At 42.0% G+C, this 20,685-nt stretch overlaps 1 protein-coding gene across 1 annotated transcript in view; it reads right to left on the reverse strand.

The window, feature by feature from the left end:
• Positions 1-2,019: 2,019 nt before the first annotated feature.
• CLSPN (claspin) overlaps positions 2,020-20,685 on the reverse strand; it is a 144,302-nt gene continuing 125,636 nt past the window's right edge. The window contains exon 25 of the mRNA XM_053707004.1: positions 2,020-3,033. Within this exon, the coding sequence (XP_053562979.1) occupies positions 2,926-3,033 (108 nt within the window). The 3' untranslated portion in view covers positions 2,020-2,925. The remainder of the gene's footprint in view (positions 3,034-20,685) is intronic.

The raw sequence follows: 20,685 nt of genomic DNA on the forward strand, positions 1-20,685 counted from the left end.
ACTACTACCCGTTTGTTGCTTTGGAAGAACAGTAGGGGACAATATATTACCAAGTGTCATACTTCGTCTATATGAAAATCTGCAACCAGAATTTCCTACCTCTTTAAGCTTTGGATCAGCCAAAAGTATTGGAATATGTTTCCTGACAATATTGCAGATTCGTGAGTATTGATCACTATAGCTTGTTACGAAGGTGACCTTGGGGTTATATTCCCTGTTGTGTTTTTTACCCTTAGTATCCTCATTTCTGATTTTATCTTTCAAAAGTTTATAAGGATGAAACGGAATTGCTCCAAGGAGGATGATTACAAAGAGGAGTGCAAGAAATTGGCAAGTGATCTTCAAAAAAAAGAGGATATAATAAGAAAATCATACTCAGGGCTCAAAAAGAAGTAGATCTAATCCCTAGAGAGGATCTCTTGAAATCCTAAGGCTGTTACTATCTAAGGCCCCTGTACGCCTCAGCGTTGATAAATCTAGCCCTTAGTATCAATGGGTATTTAAATCCCTCACAATATGTGCGAAGTATCAAGTACAATATGATATTTTATCATCTAGTGTATATATATTTAGAACTAATCGATTATTTGAGTCTATAAGAAACCCCTAAGCAGTATTGAAAAAAACATACAGTGTGAATCATTGCATTGATGTGATACATCGATTATGTGTACCTACTAACATCTTTTCCAGATTAAGATTGTTAAAAAGTAAATAACTTAAGAGGTTAAAGTTTTTTGGTAATCCAATTATGTTTTTTGATATTAAGAAAATAGCGTGTGAATTGTAAATATTATGAAGTTGTGTATATACTATTGCATTAACTACTATTTGACTAATTAACTTCAGGTGTGTTTTAATTAAGTTTGGTCTATATAGGGTTATATGTTACCATCCCCCAAATTGTCTGAGTACGGGGAAACCCGAAACGCGTCCTACGGCTGTGGATGTGACTGCTCTTTTGAATTTTTCCTTATTTTAAATATGTTGTGAGGCCCTCACTTTTTACAATTTTTGGCTGTGTGTATATCTTTAAATAATAAAGTATAAGTTTTTTACAGAGCCGCTCTAGCACCTCTCTTTATTGTATTGTGCTGATTGAACCTGGCTATTGGGCTTGTAATTGCCGATGAGACACAGAGGAGCGTGACCGACCGGAAGTACTATCTAACAGGCATCTTAGGGTGTGTGGCATCTTAGGGTGTGTGGCATCTTAGGGTGTGTGGCGGAGGGCGAAAAACACGGACGGTGTTATCCTCGGAGGTTGTGCGGCCACTTCTCTCACTCTAAATTACGGAGGACTTCAGCTGACAAGTGTGTTGTTGATAAACGGAGCAACGCGAACACAGAGTAAGTGTTGTCCTAGAGGATTATTATGCATTTGCCGGATCTGCTCGTCAGCTTGGATATATGGAAGATCACGTAAGTGGTTTTATCTATTATTATTGTAGCCATATTATCTACACACACCTTACTGCTTTTCTAACGTGGCCACTAATTTTGGGATCATGAAAGTTTACTGGGCCATAGGACTCAAGTGTTGAATGAACTGGTGCTTTGTGAACACATCAATTTTTTTTGTATGCACTTTCCTGACAGACCTGTAGTAAAAGGAACAGAGTAATTAACTCTGGCTTTCTCCAAGGGGAAGTAAAATGTTAAAAGCAAAACAGACTACCTCGCCGCCTTTTAACTGCTTAAAAGCCACCACTACACTTACTAAAGAGATTGGCATGGACACAGCTAAACCCCAATCCTTGCTTGCAGGGAAGAGTACCCATAAAAGAATTACATCTTCAGACACCAACTTCGCACATCCTCCATTGACAGAGGCAAAGAGAACGTCCTGGGGTTATGGGTAAGGGAAGTGATACTTAACAGCTTTGCTGGGGTGCTCTTTGCCTCCTGCTGGCCAGGAGTTGAATATCCCACTAGTAATTGGAATGACGTTATGGACTCTACATGTCTTGGGAAAGAAACCACACTTTAAAGAAACCAAACTCATGGTTGACAGAACACTTAATTTAAACATGTTTATTTATAAAATCACAACAAAAAGAATTTTATAAGAATATACAATAAAAACTTTACAAGACAAGATATTACATATACATTTTAAAACAAACCTTTGAATCTCCACCATTTTAAGCAAACCGATAAGTGTATAGTCAAACGTTTTTCTGCAGCAAAAAACTACACTGGGGTTAGCCTTTCACAATTTAAGTGCCATAAAAAAAATTACATAAGATCTGAGGTAGCTGAGCATTTGATTTTATTAAAAATATACTTGTTGATAAAAAAAAAATATATAAATATATATCTACAAAATTATTAAAGGCTGGCTGCTAAGTGACCAAGCAGTCTAACATGGGAATGGCCACAGTAGTTTACGGTCGTTAAAACGTCACCAGGTTGAGGTAGGTCATGCGTTGCTTTACATTTGAAGAAAACGTTCATAATAGTAACCCTTAATATGAATTACTAACTCAAATGTCAGTGTTTACTTAACTGATTAGATTTAACGCAAATAACGTACCTCTGTGTATAAGTGGACAGTAATAAGTCAAAAGCAAAATCCTTTTCCGAATTTTAACCCAGGTCTTTAGTAATTGGCGAAACTATCATGAATGGTGTCAGGAAAGGGCTATTTGTCACAACCACAAAAATATATACAGAAATTTACAGTGAAAAAGTAAATCTACACACAGTTTAACTGCTGGAGAGAATTCATCTTGAATTTTGAAATTTTATGAAATTGTATCTTCAGACAATACCCATGCAGCACCTGAACGCTCCCAATAGAAGCCTCCAAGACCAAAGGTGCCATGAGGGGTGAAGCAGATCATAATTTGAGAAAGCTTATGAAGTGGCCGTCTTAGTTTCATGTTCCACAGTAGTTGTCACACAGAATGTTTGAATTCTAATTTAATTCTCCAAGAAAGGGAAAATACTCCTGCTCTTTGACGTGGCAGAGGAATTGTCCAGTTTGATACGTTTTGGTGAAGGTGTCACAGCGGTAATGTTCTTTCTGATCTGGAAGAAAAAAAATAAAAATCAGGAAGTTCATGGTCTTGGAATAAATGTAATCTCTAGAAACAAATATCTGAACCATCCTTCAAGAATAAGTTACTAAATGTTTATTTAAAAAAAAATCTAAAATGCACAGAAATGCTAAACTATAGATTTAAAGGGACAGTAAAGTCAAAACTAAACTTTCAGTATTCAGATAGGGCATGCAATTTTAAACAACTTTCCAATTTACTTTTATCATCAAATTTGCTTTGTTCCCTTGGTGGTATTTTTGAAAAGCTAAACCTAGTTAGACTCAAACTGATTTCTTAACTGTTGAAAACTGCCTCTTAGCTCAGAGCATTTTGAAAGTTTTTCACAGTTAGACAGTGTTAGTTCATGTGTGTCATAGAGATAACATTGTGCTCACTACCGTGAAGTTATTAAGGAGTCTTCACTGATTGACTACACTGCATGTCTGTCAAAAGCACTTAGATAAGGAGGCTGTCTGCAGAGGCTTAGATACAAGGTAATCACAGAGGTAAAAAGCATATTAATATAACTGTTGGTTATGCAAAAACGGGGAATGGGTAATAAAGGGATTATCTATGTTTTTAAATAAGAACATTTTTGGTGTAGACTGTCCCTTTAAGGCAATATGCATAGTACACTGTACAGCCATAAAAATACAAGGTCAAAACTTATCTAAATGTTTATTTTTATTTATTTTTTGTAAATAAACAAAGCTCCCATAACTTGCATCATTTAAACTAATGAAATTGGATAACCACAATCTTATGTATTTGGTCTATTCTTCATATGCATCACATAAAAATATGATCCAGTGCTGAACGTAATCTCAAGACCTGAGAGACAGAGCACTTTTTCTTCCATCTTTTACAACACCTCTACCAAGCCCAACAGACTGACTAGTCTAAGTATCCTAATTATTCAACCTGTCAGGAAATGCCTTAAATTAATTGCGATGATGATAGCAGTCAAACATGAATACCACTAGCTGGAACTACAGGTGAAACTAGAAAAATTAGAATATCGTGCAAAAGTTAATTTATTTCACTAATGCAACTTAAAAGGTGACACTAATATATGAGATAGACTCATTACATGCAAAGCAAGATAGTTCAAGTCATAATTGTGATGATTATGGCTTACAGCTCATGAAAACCCCAAATCCACAATCTCAGAAAAGAAATCTAAGCAATTTTTTGGGGTCAGAACCCTGGACAACACTTGTTTATTGGTTGTTGAATTTATCCACCAATCGGCAAGAACAACCCAGGTGGTTCACCAAAAATGGGCCGGCATCTAAACTTACATTCTTGATTTTCAAATAAAGATACCAAGAGATTGAAGAAAAAAGAAAATGTATGCTTACCTATTAAATTTATTTCTTTTTTGACACAGAGTATCTTAATTACTAATGGGATATTCACCTTCTAGTCAGCAGGAGGCGGCAAAGAGCACCACAGCAAAGCTGTTGAATAGCTCCTCCCATCCCTCCCACCCCAGTCATTCGATCGAAGTTAAGGATAGAAAGGAAAAAACCAAGGTGCAGAGGTGTCTGTAGTTTATAATAACCAACAACCTGTCTTAAAAGAACAGGACGGGCCGTGGAATCATCGTGTCAAAAAAGAAATAATTTTATCAGGTAAGCATAATTTTTCTTTTTTATGACACGATGAGTCCACGGATCATCTCAATTACTAATGGGATTCAATACCCAAGCTAGCGTACACAGATGATACGGGAGGGACAAGACAGGGCACCTAAACGGAAGCCACCACTGCTTGAAGAACCTTTCTCCCAAAAGCGGTCTCAGCCAAGGCAAAAGTGTCAAACTTGTAGAATTTTGTAAAAGTGTGCATATAGGACCAAGTTGCAGCCTTGCAAATCTGTTCCACAGAAGCTTCATTTTTGAATGCCCATGAAGAAAGCAACAGCCCTCGAGGAATGAGCCGCAACTCTCTCAGAAGGTTGATGTCCAACAGTTTCATATGCAAAACATATGATACTCTTCAGCCCAAAAAGAAAGAGAAATAGGCTAAAAGTTTTCTGTCCTTTACGATTCCCTGAGAAAATCACAAACAAAGAAAAAGACTGAGGAAAATCCTTAGGTCGCCTGAAGGTAAAACGTTAAGCACGGACCACGTCCAAATTGTGCAGAAGTCATTCCTTCTGAGAAGGACTAGGACACAAAGAAGGAGCAACAATCTCCTGACTAATGTTCCGATCAGAAACCAATCTTAGGAAGAAATCCTAATTTAGAACGTAAAAACAAAATTTATGCTTACCTGATAAATTACTTTAACGATATGACAAGTCCACGGATTTCATCCTTACTTGTGAGATATTAACCTCCTGCTAACAGGAAGTGGCAAAGAGCACCACAGCAGAGCTGTATATATAGCCCCACCCCTTCCCCTCCACCCTGTCATTCAGCTGAAGGTTATAGGAAGAGAAAAGTAAAGGCTAAAAAGGTGCAGAGGTGACTGAAGTTTTCAAAAAATAAACCTGTCTTAAAATAACAGGGAGGGCCGTGGACTTGTCATATCGTAAAAGAAAGCAATTTATCAGGTAAGCATAAATTTTGTTTTCTTTTACAATGATATGACGAGTCCACAGATTTCATCCTTACTTGTGGGAAACCAATACGAAAGCAATAGGACACGGATGAAAGGGAGGGACAAGACAGGAACCTAAACGGAAGGCACCACTGCTTGAAGAACCTTTCTCCCAAAGATAGCCTCAGAAGAAGCAAAAGTATCAAATTTGTAAAATTTGGAAAAAGTGTGAAGGGACGACCAAGTCGCAGCCTTACAAATTTGTTCCACAGATGCATCTTTTTTAAAAGCCCATGTAGAAGTCACAGCCCTAGTAGAATGAGCCGTAATTCTTTCAGGAGGCTGCTGTCCAGCAGTCTCATATGCCAGGCGGATGATACTTCTCAGCCAAAAAGAAAGAGGTAGCCGTAGCTTTCTGACCCCTACGCTTTCCAGAATAAACAATGAATAATGAAGATGATTGACGGAAATCCTTAGTTGTCTGTAAGTAAAACTTTAAGGCACGGACCACGTCCAAGTTATGTAACGGACGCTCCTTCTTAGGAGGATTAGGACACAAGGAAGGAACAACAATTTCCTGATTAATATTCTTATTCGAAACAACCTTAGGAAGGAACCCAGGTTTGGTACGTAAAACCACCTTATCAGAATGAAATATGAGATAAGGCGAATCACACTAATGCTGAAAGCTCAGAAACTCTTCGAGCAGAAGAAATATCAACCAAAAACAGAACTTTCCAAGATAATAGTTTAATATCTATGGAATGCATAGGTTCAAACGGAACCCCTTGCAGAACTCGAGGAACTAAATTCAAACTACAGGGAGGAGTAATAGGTCTAAATACAGGCTTAATTCTAGATAGAGCCTGACAAAAAGACTGAACATCTGATACATTTGCCAAACATTTGTGAAACAGAATTGACAAAGCTGAAATTTGTCCCTTTAAGGCACTTGCTGATAACCCTTTCTCCAATCCTCCTTGGAGAAAAGACAAAATCCTAGGAAGCCTAACTTTACTCCATAAGTAACCCTTCTGCGTCTGCAGAAACAAGTCCCTTGGGACAGATGACCTGGCAACAACCACCAAAGAAGAGAGTTTCTGGTCTCTTGATCCAGAATTATCTTTGGAGATAAATCCGCATAATCCCCATTCCACTGACCGAGCATGAACAGTTGCAGTGGTCTGAGATGAAAGCGAGCCAACGGAACGATGTCCATTGCCGCTACCATTAATCCGATTACCTCCATACACTGAGCCACTGATGGCCGAAGAATGGACAGAAGTGCTCGGCAAGCATTCAAAATCTTTGATTTTCTGACCTCCGTCAGAAATACTTTCATGGCTACCGAGTCAGAGTTCCCAAGAAAGGAACCCTTGTCTGTGGAACAAGTGAACTCTTCCCTATGTTCACCTTCCAGCCGTGAGTTCTCAGAAAAAACAACAACACTATGTCCGTGTGAGATTTTGTCAGATGATATGTTGACACCTGAATCAGAATATCGTCCAGATAAGGCGCCACCGCTATCGCTTGCGGTCTGAGAACCGCCAAAAGAGACCCTAGAACCTTTGTGAAGATTCTGGGTGCTGTGGCCAACCCGAAAAGGAAGAGCCACAAACTGATAATGTTTGTCCAAGAACGCAAACCTTAGAAACCGATGATCTTTGTGGATTGGAATATGAAGGTAAGCATCCTTCAAATCCACGGTAGTCATATATTGACCCTCCTGGATCATTGGCAAAATCGTTCGAATTGTCTCCATCTTGAATGATGGAACTCTTAGAAATTTGTTTAGACACTTGAGGTCCAAAAATGGGTCTGAACGTTCCCTCTTTTTTTGGGGACCACAAATAGGTTTGAGTAAAACCCCTGTCCCAATTTTGGAACAGAACAGATTACTCCCATAGTAAAAAGGTCTTCTACACAGCATAAGAACGCCTCTCTCTTTATCTGGTTTGCAAATAATTTTGAAAGATGAAATCTCCCTCTTGGGAGAAAATCCTTGACTTCCAATTGCTAACCATGGGTCACTATTTCTAGTGCCCAGGAATCCTTAACATCTCTTGCCCAACAAGCCTGAGCCAAGAAAGAAAGTCTGCCCCCTACTAGATCCGGTCCCAGATCGGGGGCCACCCCTTCATGATGCTTTGTGGAAGAAGAAGCGGGGGGTCCTTTAAAGTTCCGAAAGAAAAAAATTATTCTGTTTACCCCTCATTTTAAACGACCTATCCTCAGGTAGTGCATGGCCCTTACCTCCTGTAATATCAGAAATGATCTCCTTCAATTCTTTCCCAAAAAACATAATTTATGCTTACCTGATAAATTTATTTCTCTTGTAGAGTATCCAGTCCACGGATCATCCATTACTTATGGGATATTCTCCTTCCCAACAGGAAGTTGCAAGAGAATCACCCACAGCAGAGCTGCTATATAGCTCCTCCCCTAACTGTCATATCCAGTCATTCGACCAAAACAAACAGAGAAAGGAGAAACCATAGGGTGCAGTGGTGACTGTAGTTTAATTAAAATTTAGACCTGCCTTAAAAGGAAAGGGCGGGCCGTGGACTGGATACACTACAAGAGAAATAAACTTATCAGGTAAGCATAAATTATGTTTTCTCTTGTTAAGTGTATCCAGTCCACGGATCATCCATTACTTATGGGATACCAATACCAAAGCTAAAGTACACAGATGATGGGAGGGACAAGGCAGGATTAAGCGGAAGGAACCACTGCCTGAAGAACCTCTCTCCCAAAAACAGCCTCCGATGAAGCAAAAGTATCAAAAGCGAAGACCAAGTCGCGGCCTTGCAAATCTGTTCAACAGAGGCCTCATTTTTAAAGGCCCAGGTGGAAGCCACAGCTCTAGTAGAATGAGCTGTAATCCTTTCAGGGGGCTGCTGTCCAGCAGTCTCATAGGCTAGGTGTATTATGCTCCGAAGCCAAAAGGAAAGAGGTTGCCGAAGCTTTTTGACCTCTCCTCTGTCCAGAGTAAACGACAAACAGGGTAGATGTTTGACGAAAATCTTTAGTAGCTTGTAAGTAAAACTTCAAGGCACGGACTACGTCCAGATTATGTAAAAGACGTTCCTTCTTTGAAGAAGGATTAGGACACAATGATGGAACAACAATCTCTTGATTGATATTCTTGTTAGAAACCACCTTAGGTAAAAACCCAGGTTTGGTACGCAGGACTACCTTATCTGCATGAAAAATCAGATAAGGAGAATCACATTGTAAGGCAGATAGCTCAGAGACTCTCCGAGCCAAGGAAAACAGAATTTATGCTTACCTGATAAATTACTTTCTCCAACGGTGTGTCCGGTCCACGGCGTCATCCTTACTTGTGGGATATCTCTTCCCCAACAGGAAATGGCAAAGAGTCCCAGCAAAGCTGGCCATATAGTCCCTCCTAGGCTCCGCCCACCCCAGTCATTCGACCGACGGACAGGAGGAAAAATATAGGAGAAACCATATGGTACCGTGGTGACTGTAGTTAGAGAAAATAATTCATCAGACCTGATTAAAAAACCAGGGCGGGCCGTGGACCAGACACACCGTTGGAGAAAGTAATTTATCAGGTAAGCATGAATTCTGTTTTCTCCAACATTGGTGTGTCCGGTCCACGGCGTCATCCTTACTTGTGGGAACCAATACCAAAGCTTTAGGACACGGATGAAGGGAGGGAGCAAATCAGGTTACCTAAACGGAAGGCACCGCGGCTTGCAAAACCTCTCTCCCAAAAATAGCCTCCGAAGAAGCAAAAGTATCAAATTTGTAAAATTTGGCAAAAGTGTGCAGTGAAGACCAAGTCGCTGCCTTACATATCTGGTCAACAGAAGCCTCGTTCTTGAAGGCCCATGTGGAAGCCACAGCCCTAGTGGAGTGAGCTGTGATTCTTTCAGGAGGCTGCCGTCCGGCAGTCTCATAAGCCAATTGGATGATGCTTTTAAGCCAAAAGGAAAGAGGTAGAAGTCGCTTTTTGACCTCTCCTTTTACCAGAACAAACAACAAAGAAGATGTTTGTCTGAAATCTTTTGTAGCCTCTAAATAGAATTTTAGAGCACGGACTACGTCTAAATTGTGTAACAAACGTTCCTTCTTTGAAACTGGATTCGGACACAAAGAAGGTACAACTATCTCCTGGTTAATATTTTTGTTAGAAACAACCTTTGGAAGAAAACCAGGCTTAGTACGCAAAACCACCTTATCTGCATGGAACACCAGATAGGGCGGAGAACACTGCAGAGCAGATAACTCAGAAACTCTTCTAGCAGAAGAAATAGCAACCAAAAACAAAACTTTCCAAGATAGTAACTTAATATCTATGGAATGTAAAGGTTCAAACAGAACCCCTTGAAGAACTGAAAGAACTAGATTTAGACTCCAGGGAGGAGTCAAAGGTCTGTAAAAAAGGCTTGATCCTAACCAGAGCCTGAACAAATGCTTGAACATCTGGCACAGCTGCCAGTCTTGTGTAGTAAGACAGATAAAGCAGAGATCTGTCCCTTTAGAGAACTTGCAGATAATCCTTTCTCCAAACCTTCTTGTAGAAAGGAGAGAATCCTAGGAATTTTTATCTTATTCCATGGGAATCCTTTGGATTCACACCAACAGATATATCTTTTCCATATCTTATGGTAAATCTTTCTAGTTACCGGTTTTCTGGCCTGAACCAGAGTATCTATCACGGAATCTGAAAACCTACGCTTCGATAGAATCAAGCGTTCAATCTCCAAGCCGTCAGCTGGAGGGAAACCAGATTTGGATGTTCGAATGGACCCTGAACAAGAAGGTCCTGTCTCAAAGGTAGCTTCCATGGTGGAACCAATGACATATTCACCAGGTCTGCATACCAAGTCCTGCGTGGCCACGCAGGAGCTATCAAGATCACCGAGGCCCTCTCCTGATTGATCCTGGCTACCAGCCTGGGAATGAGAGGAAACGGTGGAAATACATAAGCTAGGTTGAAGGTCCAAGGGGCTACTAGTGCATCTACTAGAGTCGCCTTGGGATCCCTGGATCTGGACCCGTAGCAAGGAACCTTGAATTTCTGACGAGACGCCATCAGATCCATGTCTGGAATGCCCCATAATTGAGTTATTTGGGCAAAGATCTCCGGGTGGAGTTCCCACTCCCCCGGATGGAATGTCTGACGACTCAGATAATCCGCCTCCCAGTTTTCCACACCTGGGATGTGGATCACAGACAGGTGGCAGGAGTGATCCTCTGCCCATTGAATTATTTTGGTCACTTCTTTCATCGCCAGGGAACTCCTTGTTCCCCCCTGATGATTGATATACGCAACGGTCGTCATGTTGTCTGATTGGAATCTTATGAATCTGGCCTTTGCTAGTTGAGACCAAGTCCTGAGAGCATTGAATATCGCTCTCAGTTCCAGAATGTTTATCGGGAGAAGAGACTCTTCCCGAGACAATAGACCCTGAGCTTTCAGGGATTCCCAGACCGCGCCGCAGCGGCAGGCTTCTTGGCCTGCTTACCCTTGTTCCAGCCTTGCATCGGTTTCCAGGCTGGTTTGGGTTGTGAGGCATTACCCTCTTGCTTAGAGGATGCAGAATTAGAGGCCGGTCCGTTCCTGAAATTGCGAAAGGAAGAGTTTTCTAGTTCCTCGAACCAGAACCACGCTGCTGTAGTGACAGGAACAATGCACGAAATGGGTTGTAGAAGGTAACCTTGCTGTACAAAAATCTTTTTAAGCAAACCCTCCAATTTTTTATCCATAGGATCTTTGAAAGCACAACTATCCTCTATAGGAATAGTAGTGCGTTTGTTTAGAGTAGAAACTGCCCCCTCGACCTTAGGGACTGTCTGCCATAAGTCCTTTCTGGGGTCGACCATAGGAAATAATTTCTTAAATATAGGGGGGGGAACAAAAGGTATGCCGGGCTTTTCCCACTCCTTATTCACTATGTCCGCCACCCGCTTGGGTATAGGAAAAGCGTCTGGGTGCACCGGAACCTCTAGGAACTTGTCCATCTTGCATAATTTCTCTGGAATGACCAAGTTGTCACAATCATCCAGAGTAGATAACACCTCATTAAGCAGTGCGCGGAGATGTTCTAATTTAAATTTAAATGTCACAACATCCAGGTTCAGCTTGTTGAGAAATTTTTCCTGAATCTGAAATTTCCCCATCTGACAAAACCTCCCTCATGGCCCCTTCAGATTGGTGTGAGGGTATGACAGAACAATTATCAGCGCCCTCCTGCTCTTCAGTGTTTAAAACAGCAATCACGCTTTCTCTGATAAGTAGGCATTTTGGATAAAATATTTGCTATGGAGTTATCCATTACAGCCGTTAATTGTTGCATGGTAATAAGCATTGGCACGCTAGATGTACTAGGGGCCTCCTGTGTGGGCAAAACTGGTGTAGACACAGTAGGAGATGATGTAGTATCATGTTTACTCCCCTCATCTGGGGAATCATCTTGGGCAATTTCATTATCTGTGGCAGTACTGTCCTTACTTTGTTTGGACGCTATGGCACAATTATCACACAAATTTAAATGGGGAGACACATTGGCTTTCATACATATAGAACATAGCTTATCCGAAGGCACAGACATGTTAAACAGGCTTAAACTTGTCAATAAAGCACAAAAAACGTTTTAAAACAAAACCGTTACTGTCTCTTTAAATTTTAAACAGAAAACACTTTATTACTGAATATGTGAAAAAGTATGAAGGAATGGTTAAAAAATTACCAAAATTTCACCACAGTGTCTTAAAGCATTAAGAGTATTGCACACCAAATTTCAGAGCTTTAACCCTTATACAGTCCCAGCTATAGCCTTTGCTGAGACCTAACCAAGCCCAGAGGGGAATACGATCCCAATTGACGCCTTCTAGAAACTTTTCCAGCAACTTTCAGATCCTCACACATGCATCTGCATGCCCTGCTCTCAAAAAACAACTGCGCAGTAATGGCGCGAAAATGAGGCTCAGCCTACAACTAGGAAGGCCCCCTGATTGGAAAAGGTGTCTAACATAGTGCCTGCCGTTTAATAAACGTTCCCCAAGTTTATAAATGTGAATTGTCAGCATAAATATGAATAAAATGCCCAAATAAAGCAATCGATTTAGCCCATAAAAATGTCTACCAGTTTTATAGCCCATATTAAGCCCTTTATTCTGTTTGCTTGACTAAGAAAATGGCTTACCGGTCCCCATGAGGGGAAATGACAGCCTTCCAGCATTACATGGTCTTGTTAGAAATATGGCTAGTCATACCTTAAGCAGAAAAGTCTGCCGTTTCCCCCAACTGAAGTTACTTATTCTCAACAGTCCTATGTGGAAACAGCAATCGATTTTAGTTACTGTCTGCTAAAATCATCTTCCTCTCACAAACAGAAATCTTCATCCTTTTCTGTTTCAGAGTAAATAGTACATACCAGCACTATTTTAAAATAAACACTTGATAGAAGAATAAAAACTACATTTAAACACCAAAAAACTCTTAACCATCTCCGTGGAGATGTTGCCTGTGCAACGGCAAAGAGAATGAATGCGGTGGGCGGAGCCTAGGAGGGACTATATGGCCAGCTTTGCTGGGACTCTTTGCCATTTCCTGTTGGGGAAGAGATATCCCACAAGTAAGGATGACGCCGTGGACCGGACACACCAATGTTGGAGAAATAGCCATCAAAAACAGAACTTTCCAAGATAAAAGTTTAATATCAATGGAATGAAGGGGTTCCAACGGAACTCCTTGAAGAACTTTAAGAACCAAGTTTAAGCTCCACGGGGGAGCAACAGGTTTAAACACAGGCTTAATTCTAACCAAAGCCTGGCAAAATGCCTGGACATCTGGAACCTCTGCCAGACGCTTGTGCAAAAGAATAGACAGAGCAGAAATCTGTCCCTTTAAGGAACTAGCTGATAATCCTTTGTCCAAGACCTCTTGGAGAAAAGACAATATTCTAGGAATCCTAACCTTACTCCATGAGTAATTCTTGGATTCACACCAATAAAGATATTTACTCCATATCTTGTGGTAGATTTTCCTGGTAACAGGCTTTCGTGCCTGTATTAAAGTATCAATGACTGACTCTGAGAAGCCACGCTTTGATAGAATCAAGCGTTCAATCTCCATGCAGTCAGTCTCAGAGAAATTAGATTTGGATGATTGAAAGGACCTTGTATCAGAAGGTCCTGTCTTAGAGGCAGAGTCCATGGTGGAAAGGATGACATGTCCACTAGGTCTGCATACCAAGTCCTGCGTGGCCACGCAGGTGCTATCAGAATCACCGATGCTCTCTCCTGTTTGATTTTGGCAATCAGTCGAGGGAGCAGAGGAAACGGTGGAAACACATAAGCCAGGTTGAAGAACCAAGGCGCTGCTAGAGCATCTATCAGCGTCGCTTCTGGGTCCCTGGACCTGGATCCGTAACAAGAAAGCTTGGCGTTCTGGTGAGACGTCATGAGATCCAACTCTGGTTTGCCCCAACGATGAATCAACTGAGCAAACACCTCCGGATGGAGTTCCCACTCCCCCGGATGGAAAGTCTGACGACTTAGAAAATCCGCCTCCCAGTTCTCCACGCCTGGGATATGGATTGCTGACAGGTGGCAAGAGTGGTACTCTGCCCAGCGAATTATATTTGAGACTTCTAACATCGCTAGGGAACTCCTGGTTCCCCCTTGATGGTTGATGTAAGCCACAGTCGTGATGTTGTCCGACTGAAATCTGATGAACCTCAGTGTTGCTAACTGAGGCCAAGCCAGAAGAGCATTGAATATCGCTCTTAACTCCAGAATATTTATTGGAAGCAGTTTCTCCTCCTGAGTCCACGATCCCTGTGCCTTCAGGGAATTCCAGACTGCACCCCAACCTAGAAGGCTGGCATCTGTTGTTACAATTGTCCAATCTGGCCTGCGAAAGGTCATACCCTTGGACAGGTGTACCCGAGACAACCACCAGAGAAGAGAATCTCTGGTCTCTTGATCCAGATTTAGCAGAGGGGACAAATATGTGTAATCCCCATTCCACTGTCTCAGCATGCATAATTGCAGCGGTCTGAGATGAAGGCGCGCAAATGGCACTATGTCCATTGCTGCTACCATTAAGCCAATTACCTCCATACACTGAGCTACCGAAGGGCGCGAAGTGAAGAACACGGCAAGCATTTAGAAGTTTTGATAACCTGGACTCAGTCAGGTAAATTTTCATTTCTACAGAATCTATAAGAGTCCCTAAGAAGGAGACTCTTGTGAGTGGGGATAGAGAACTCTTTTCCTCGTTCACTTTCCACCCGTGCGACCTCAGAAATGCCAGAACCATCTCTGTATGAGACTTGGCAACTTGACGCCTGTATCAGGATGTCGTCTAGACACGGAGCCACTGCTATGCCTCGCAGTCTTAGAACCGCCAGAAGTGAGCCCAGAACCTTTGTAAAGATTCTCTGGGCTGTAGCCAACCCGAAGGGAAGAGCTACAAATTGGTAATGCCTGTCTAGAAAGGCAAACCTCAGAAACCGATGATGATCTTTGTGAATCGGTATGTGAAGGTAGGCATCCTTTAAGTCCACTGTGGTCATGTACTGACCTTCTTGGATCATGTGTAGGATGGTCCGAATAGTTTCCATTTTGAAAGCTGGAACTCTTGAGGAATTTGTTTAAGATCTTTAGATCCAAAATTGGTCTGAAGGTTCCCTCTTTTTTGGGAACCACAAACAGATTCGAATAAAAACCCTGTCCTTGTTCCGTCCGCGGAACTGGATGGATCACTCCCATAACTAGGAGGTCTTGCACACAGCGTAGGAATGCCTCTTTCTTTATCTGATTTGCAGATAGCCTTGAAAGATGAAATCTCCCTTGTGGAGGGGAAGCTTTGAAGTCCAGAAGATATCCCTGAGATATGATCTCCAACGCCCAGGGATCCTGAACATCTCTTGCCCACGCCTGGGCGAAGAGAGAAAGTCTGCCCCCTACTAGATCCGTCGCCGGATAGGGGGCCGTTCATTCATGCTGTCTTAGAGGCAGTAGCACGCTTTCTGGCCTATTTGCCTTTGTTCCAGGACTGGTTAGGTTTCCAGGCCTGCTTAGATTGAGCAAAAGTTCCCTCTTGTTTTGAAGCGGAGGAAGTTGATGCTGCACCTGCCTTGAAATTTCGAAAGGCACGAAAATCAGACTGTTTGGCCTTTGCTTTGGCCCTGTCCTGAGGAAGGGTGTGACCCTTACCTCCAGTAATGTCAGCAATAATTTCCTTCAAACCCTTGAAAGGAACGTTGAGTAATTTAGACTTCGAAGTCACGTCAGCTAAGCCATAGCACCCTACGCGCTTGGATGGCGAATCCGGAATTCTTAGCCGTTAGTTTAGTCAAATGAACAATGGCATCAGAAATAAATGAGTTAGCGAAGCTTAAGTGTTCTAAGCTTGTCAATTTCAGTCAATGGAGCTGTATGGATGGCCTCTTCCAGGGCCTCAACCCAGAATGCCGCCGCCGCGGCCGTGACAGGCGCAATGCATGCAAGGGGCTGTAAAATAAAACCTTGTTGAATAAACATTTTCTTAAGGTAACCCTCCAATTTTTTATCCATTGGATCTGAAAAAGCACAACTGTCCTCAACCGGGATAGTAGTACGCTTTGCTAAAGTAGAAACTGCTCCCTCCACCTTAGGGACCGCTCAAAAACGACTGTAGCCTTTTGAGCCCTCCAGAGATGTCCTGGATCATGCAGGAAGAAGCTGGATGTCTGTGTCTAATTTTTGCTGTGCAAAAAAACGGCAAAATAGGCCCCTCCCACTCATATTACAACAGTGGAAAGCCTAAGGAAACTGTTTCTAGGCCAAATTCAAGCCAGCCATGTGGAAAAAAAACTAGGCCCCAATAAGTTTTATCACCAAATACATATAAAAACGATTAAACATGCCAGCAAACGTTTTATATTACATTTTTATAAGAGTATGCATCTCTAATAAGCCTGATACCAGTAGCTATCACTGCATTTAAGGCTTTACTTACATTAGTTCGGTATCAGCAGCATTTTCTAGCAAATTCCATCCCTAGAAAAAACAGAATTTATGCTTACCTGATAAATTACTTTCTCCAACGGTGTGTCCGGTCCACGGCATCATCTCCTTGTGGGAATATCTCTTCCCCAACAGGAAATGGCAAAGAGTCCCAGCAAAAGCTGTCCATATAGTCCCTCCTAGGCTCCGCCCACCCCAGTCATTCGACCAACGGACAGGAGGAAAAAAACAGGAGAAACTGTGGATGATGCTTTTAAGCCAAAAGGAAAGAGAGGTAGAAGTCGCTTTTTGACCTCTCCTTTTACCAGAATAGACGACAGAGAAGATGTTTGTCTGAACTCTTTTGTAGCTTCTAAATAGAATTTTAGAGCACGGACTACATCTAAATTGTGTAACAAACGTTCCTTCTTTGAAACTGGATTCGGACACAAAGAAGGTACAACTATCTCCTGGTTAATATTTTTGTTGGAAACAACCTTTGGAAGAAAACCAGGCTTAGTACGCAAAACAACCTTATCTGAATGGAACACCAGATAGGGCGGAGAACACTGCAGAGCAGATAACTCAGAAACTCTTCTAGCAGAAGAAATAGCAACCAAAAACAAAACTTTCCAAGATAACAACTTAATATCTATGGAATGTAAAGGTTCAAACGGAACCCCTTGGAGAACTGAAAGAACTAGATTTAAACTCCAGGGAGGAGTCAAAGGTCTGTAAACAGGCTTGATCCTAACCAGAGCCTGAACAAATGCTTGAACATCTGGCACAGCTGCCAGTCTTGTGTAGTAAGACAGATAAAGCAGAAATTTGTCCCTTTAGAGAACTTGCAGATAATCCTTTCTCCAAACCTTCTTGTAGAAAGGACAGGATCTTAGGAATTTTGATCTTATTCCATAAGAATCCCTTGGATTCACACCAGCAGATAATCTTTTCCATATTTTATGGTACATTTTTCTAGTTACCGGTTTTCTGGCTTGAACCAGAGTATCTATCACAGAATCTGAAAACCCACGCTTTGATAGAATCAAGCGTTCAATTTCCAAGCCGTCAGCTGGAGGGAGACCAGATTTGGATGTTCGAATGGACCCTGTACAAGAAGATCCTGTCTCAAGTGTAGCTTCCATGGTGGAACCGATGACATATTCACCAGGTCTGCATACCAAGTCCTGCGTGGCCACGCAGGAGCTATCAAGATCACCGAGGCCCTCTCCTGCTTGATCCTGGCTACCAGCCTGGGAATGAGAGGAAACGGTGGAAACACATAGGCTAGGTTGAAGGTCCAAGGCGCTACTAGTGCATCCACTAGAGTCGCCTTGGGATCCCTGGATCTGGACCCGTAGCAAGGAACCTTGAAGTTCTGACGAGACGCCATCAGATCCATGTCTGGAATGCCCCATAATTGAGTTAATTGGGCAAAGATCTCCGGGTGAAGTTCCCACTCCCCCGGATGGAATGTCTGACTCCTCAGATAATCCGCCTCACAGTTTTCCACTCCTGGGATGTGGATCGCAGATAGGTGGCAGGAGTGATCCTCCGCCCATTTTATTATTTTGATATAAGCAACAGTCGTCATGTTGTCTGATTGGAATCTTATAAATCTGGCCTTTGCTAGTTGAGGCCAAGCCCTGAGAGCATTGAATATCGCTCTCAGTTCCAGAATGTTTATCGGGAGAAGAGACTCTTCCCGAGAGCATAGTCCCTGAGCTTTCAGGGATTCCCAGACCGCGCCCCAGCCTGCTAGACTGGCGTCGGTCGTGACGATGACCCACTCTGGTCTGCGGAAGCTCATTCCCTGGGACAGGTGGTCCAGGGTTAGCCACCAACGGAGTGAGTCTCTGGTCTTCTGATCTACTTGAATCACTGGAGACAAGTCTGTATAGTCCCCATTCCACTGTTTCAGCATGCACAGTTGTAATGGTCTTAGATGAATTCGCGCAAAAGGAACTATGTCCATTGCTGCAACCATCAACCCTACTACTTCCATGCACTGAGCTACAGAAGGACGTGGAATAGAATGAAGAACTTGAGAAGCGTTTAGAAGTTTTGACTTTCTGACTTCTGTCAGGAAAATCCTCATTTCTAAAGAATCTATTATTGTTCCCAAGAAAGGAACTCTTGTCGACGGAGACAGGGAACTTTTTTCTATGTTCACCTTCCATCCGTGAGATCTGAGAAAGGCCAGAACGATGTCTGAGTGAGCCTTTGCCTTTGAGAGAGACGCTTGTATCAGAATGTCGTCCAAGTAAGGTACTACTGCAATGCCGCTTGGTCTTAGAACCGCTAGAAGGGACCCGAGTACCTTTGTGAAAATCCTTGGAGCAGTGGCTAACCCGAATGGGAGGGCCACAAACTGGTAATGTTTGTCCAGAAAGGCGAACCTTAGGAACTGATGATGATCCTTGTGGATAGGAATATGTAGATACGCATCCTTTAGATCCACGGTAGTCATAAATTGACCTTCCTGGATTGTAGGTAGAATCGTTCTAATGGTTTCCATTTTGAACGATGGAACTCTGAGAAATTTGTTTAGGATCTTTAAATCCAGAATTGATCTGAAAGTTCCCTCTTTTTTGGGAACTACAAACAGATTTGAGTAAAATCCCATTCCCTGTTCCGCCGTTGGAACTGGGTGTATCACTCCCATTTTTAACAGGTCTTCTACACAATGTAAGAATGCCTGTCTCTTTATTTGGTTTGATAGTAGAATAAAAAATTACAACTAAACACAACATACTCTTAACCATCTCCGTGGAGATGTTGCCTGTGCAACGGCAAAGAGAATGACTGGGGTGGGCGGAGCCTAGGAGGGACTATATGGACAGCTTTTGCTGGGACTCTTTGCCACTTCCTGTTGGGGAAGAGATATTCCCACAAGTAAGGATGACGCCGTGGACCGGACACACCAATGTTGGAGAAATATTAACTGCACATACCTTATTGCAGGAAAACCTGCACGCCATTCCCTCTCTGAAGTTACCTCACTCCTCAGAATATGTGAGAACAGCCATGGATCTTAGTTACTTCTGCTAAGATAATAGAAAACGCAGGCAGATTCTTCTTCTAAATACTGCCTGAGATAAACAGTACACTCCGGCACCATTTAAAAATAAACTTTTGATTGAAGAATAAATTAAGTATAAAACACCACACTCCTCTTACGACCTCCATCTTGGTTGAGGCTTGCAAGAGAATGACTGGGTATGACAGTGAGGGGAGGAGCTATATAGCAGCTCTGCTGTGGGTGATCCTCTTGCAACTTCCTGTTGGGAAGGAGAATATCCCATAAGTAATGGATGATCCGTGGACTGGATACACTTAAGAGAAAAGGGTCTTACCTTTAAAGGGAATAGCTAAAAGCTTATGTTTTGATGACCAAGATTTGAGCCACAATGCTCTACGTGCTAAAATAGCAAATCCTGCATTTTTTGCCGCTAATTTAGCAATTTGAAAAGCGGCATCAGTAATAAAAGAATTAGCTAGCTTACGAGCCTTAATTCTATCTAGAATGTCATCTAATGGAGTCTCAACCTTAAGAGACTCTTCTAGAGCCTCAAACCAAAAAGCTGCTGCAGTAGTTTACTGAAACAATGCAAGCCGTAGGTTGTAAAAGAAATCCCTGATTAGCAAATAATTTCTTTAGTCCTCCATAGGATCCTTGAAAGCACAACTATCCTCAATGGGTATAGTAGTACGCTTAGCTAGGGACCGTTTGCCATGAGTCCCGAATGGTATCTGATATAGGAAACATTTTCTTAAAATTAGGAGAGGGAGAAAACGGTATACCTGGTCTATCCCATTCCTTACTAATAATTTCCGAAATTCTCTTAGGAATCGGAAAATCAGTGTAAGCAGGAACTTCCAAATATTTATCAATTTTACACAATTTCTCTGGAGGAATCACAATAGGATCACAATCATCCAGAGTCGCTAAAACCTCCCTAAGCAACAGGCGGAGGTGTTCAAGCTTAAATTTAAATGACATAGCATCCGAATCTGAGGCAAAACATTCCCTGAATCAAATTTCACCCTCAGACAGTAATTCCCTGACCCGCAACTCAGAGCACTGTGAGGGAACATCGGAAATAGCTAATAAAGCATCAGA

The sequence above is a fragment of the Bombina bombina genome, chromosome 3, assembly GCF_027579735.1.
Source record: "Bombina bombina isolate aBomBom1 chromosome 3, aBomBom1.pri, whole genome shotgun sequence".
Classification (NCBI taxonomy): Eukaryota; Metazoa; Chordata; class Amphibia; order Anura; family Bombinatoridae; genus Bombina; species Bombina bombina.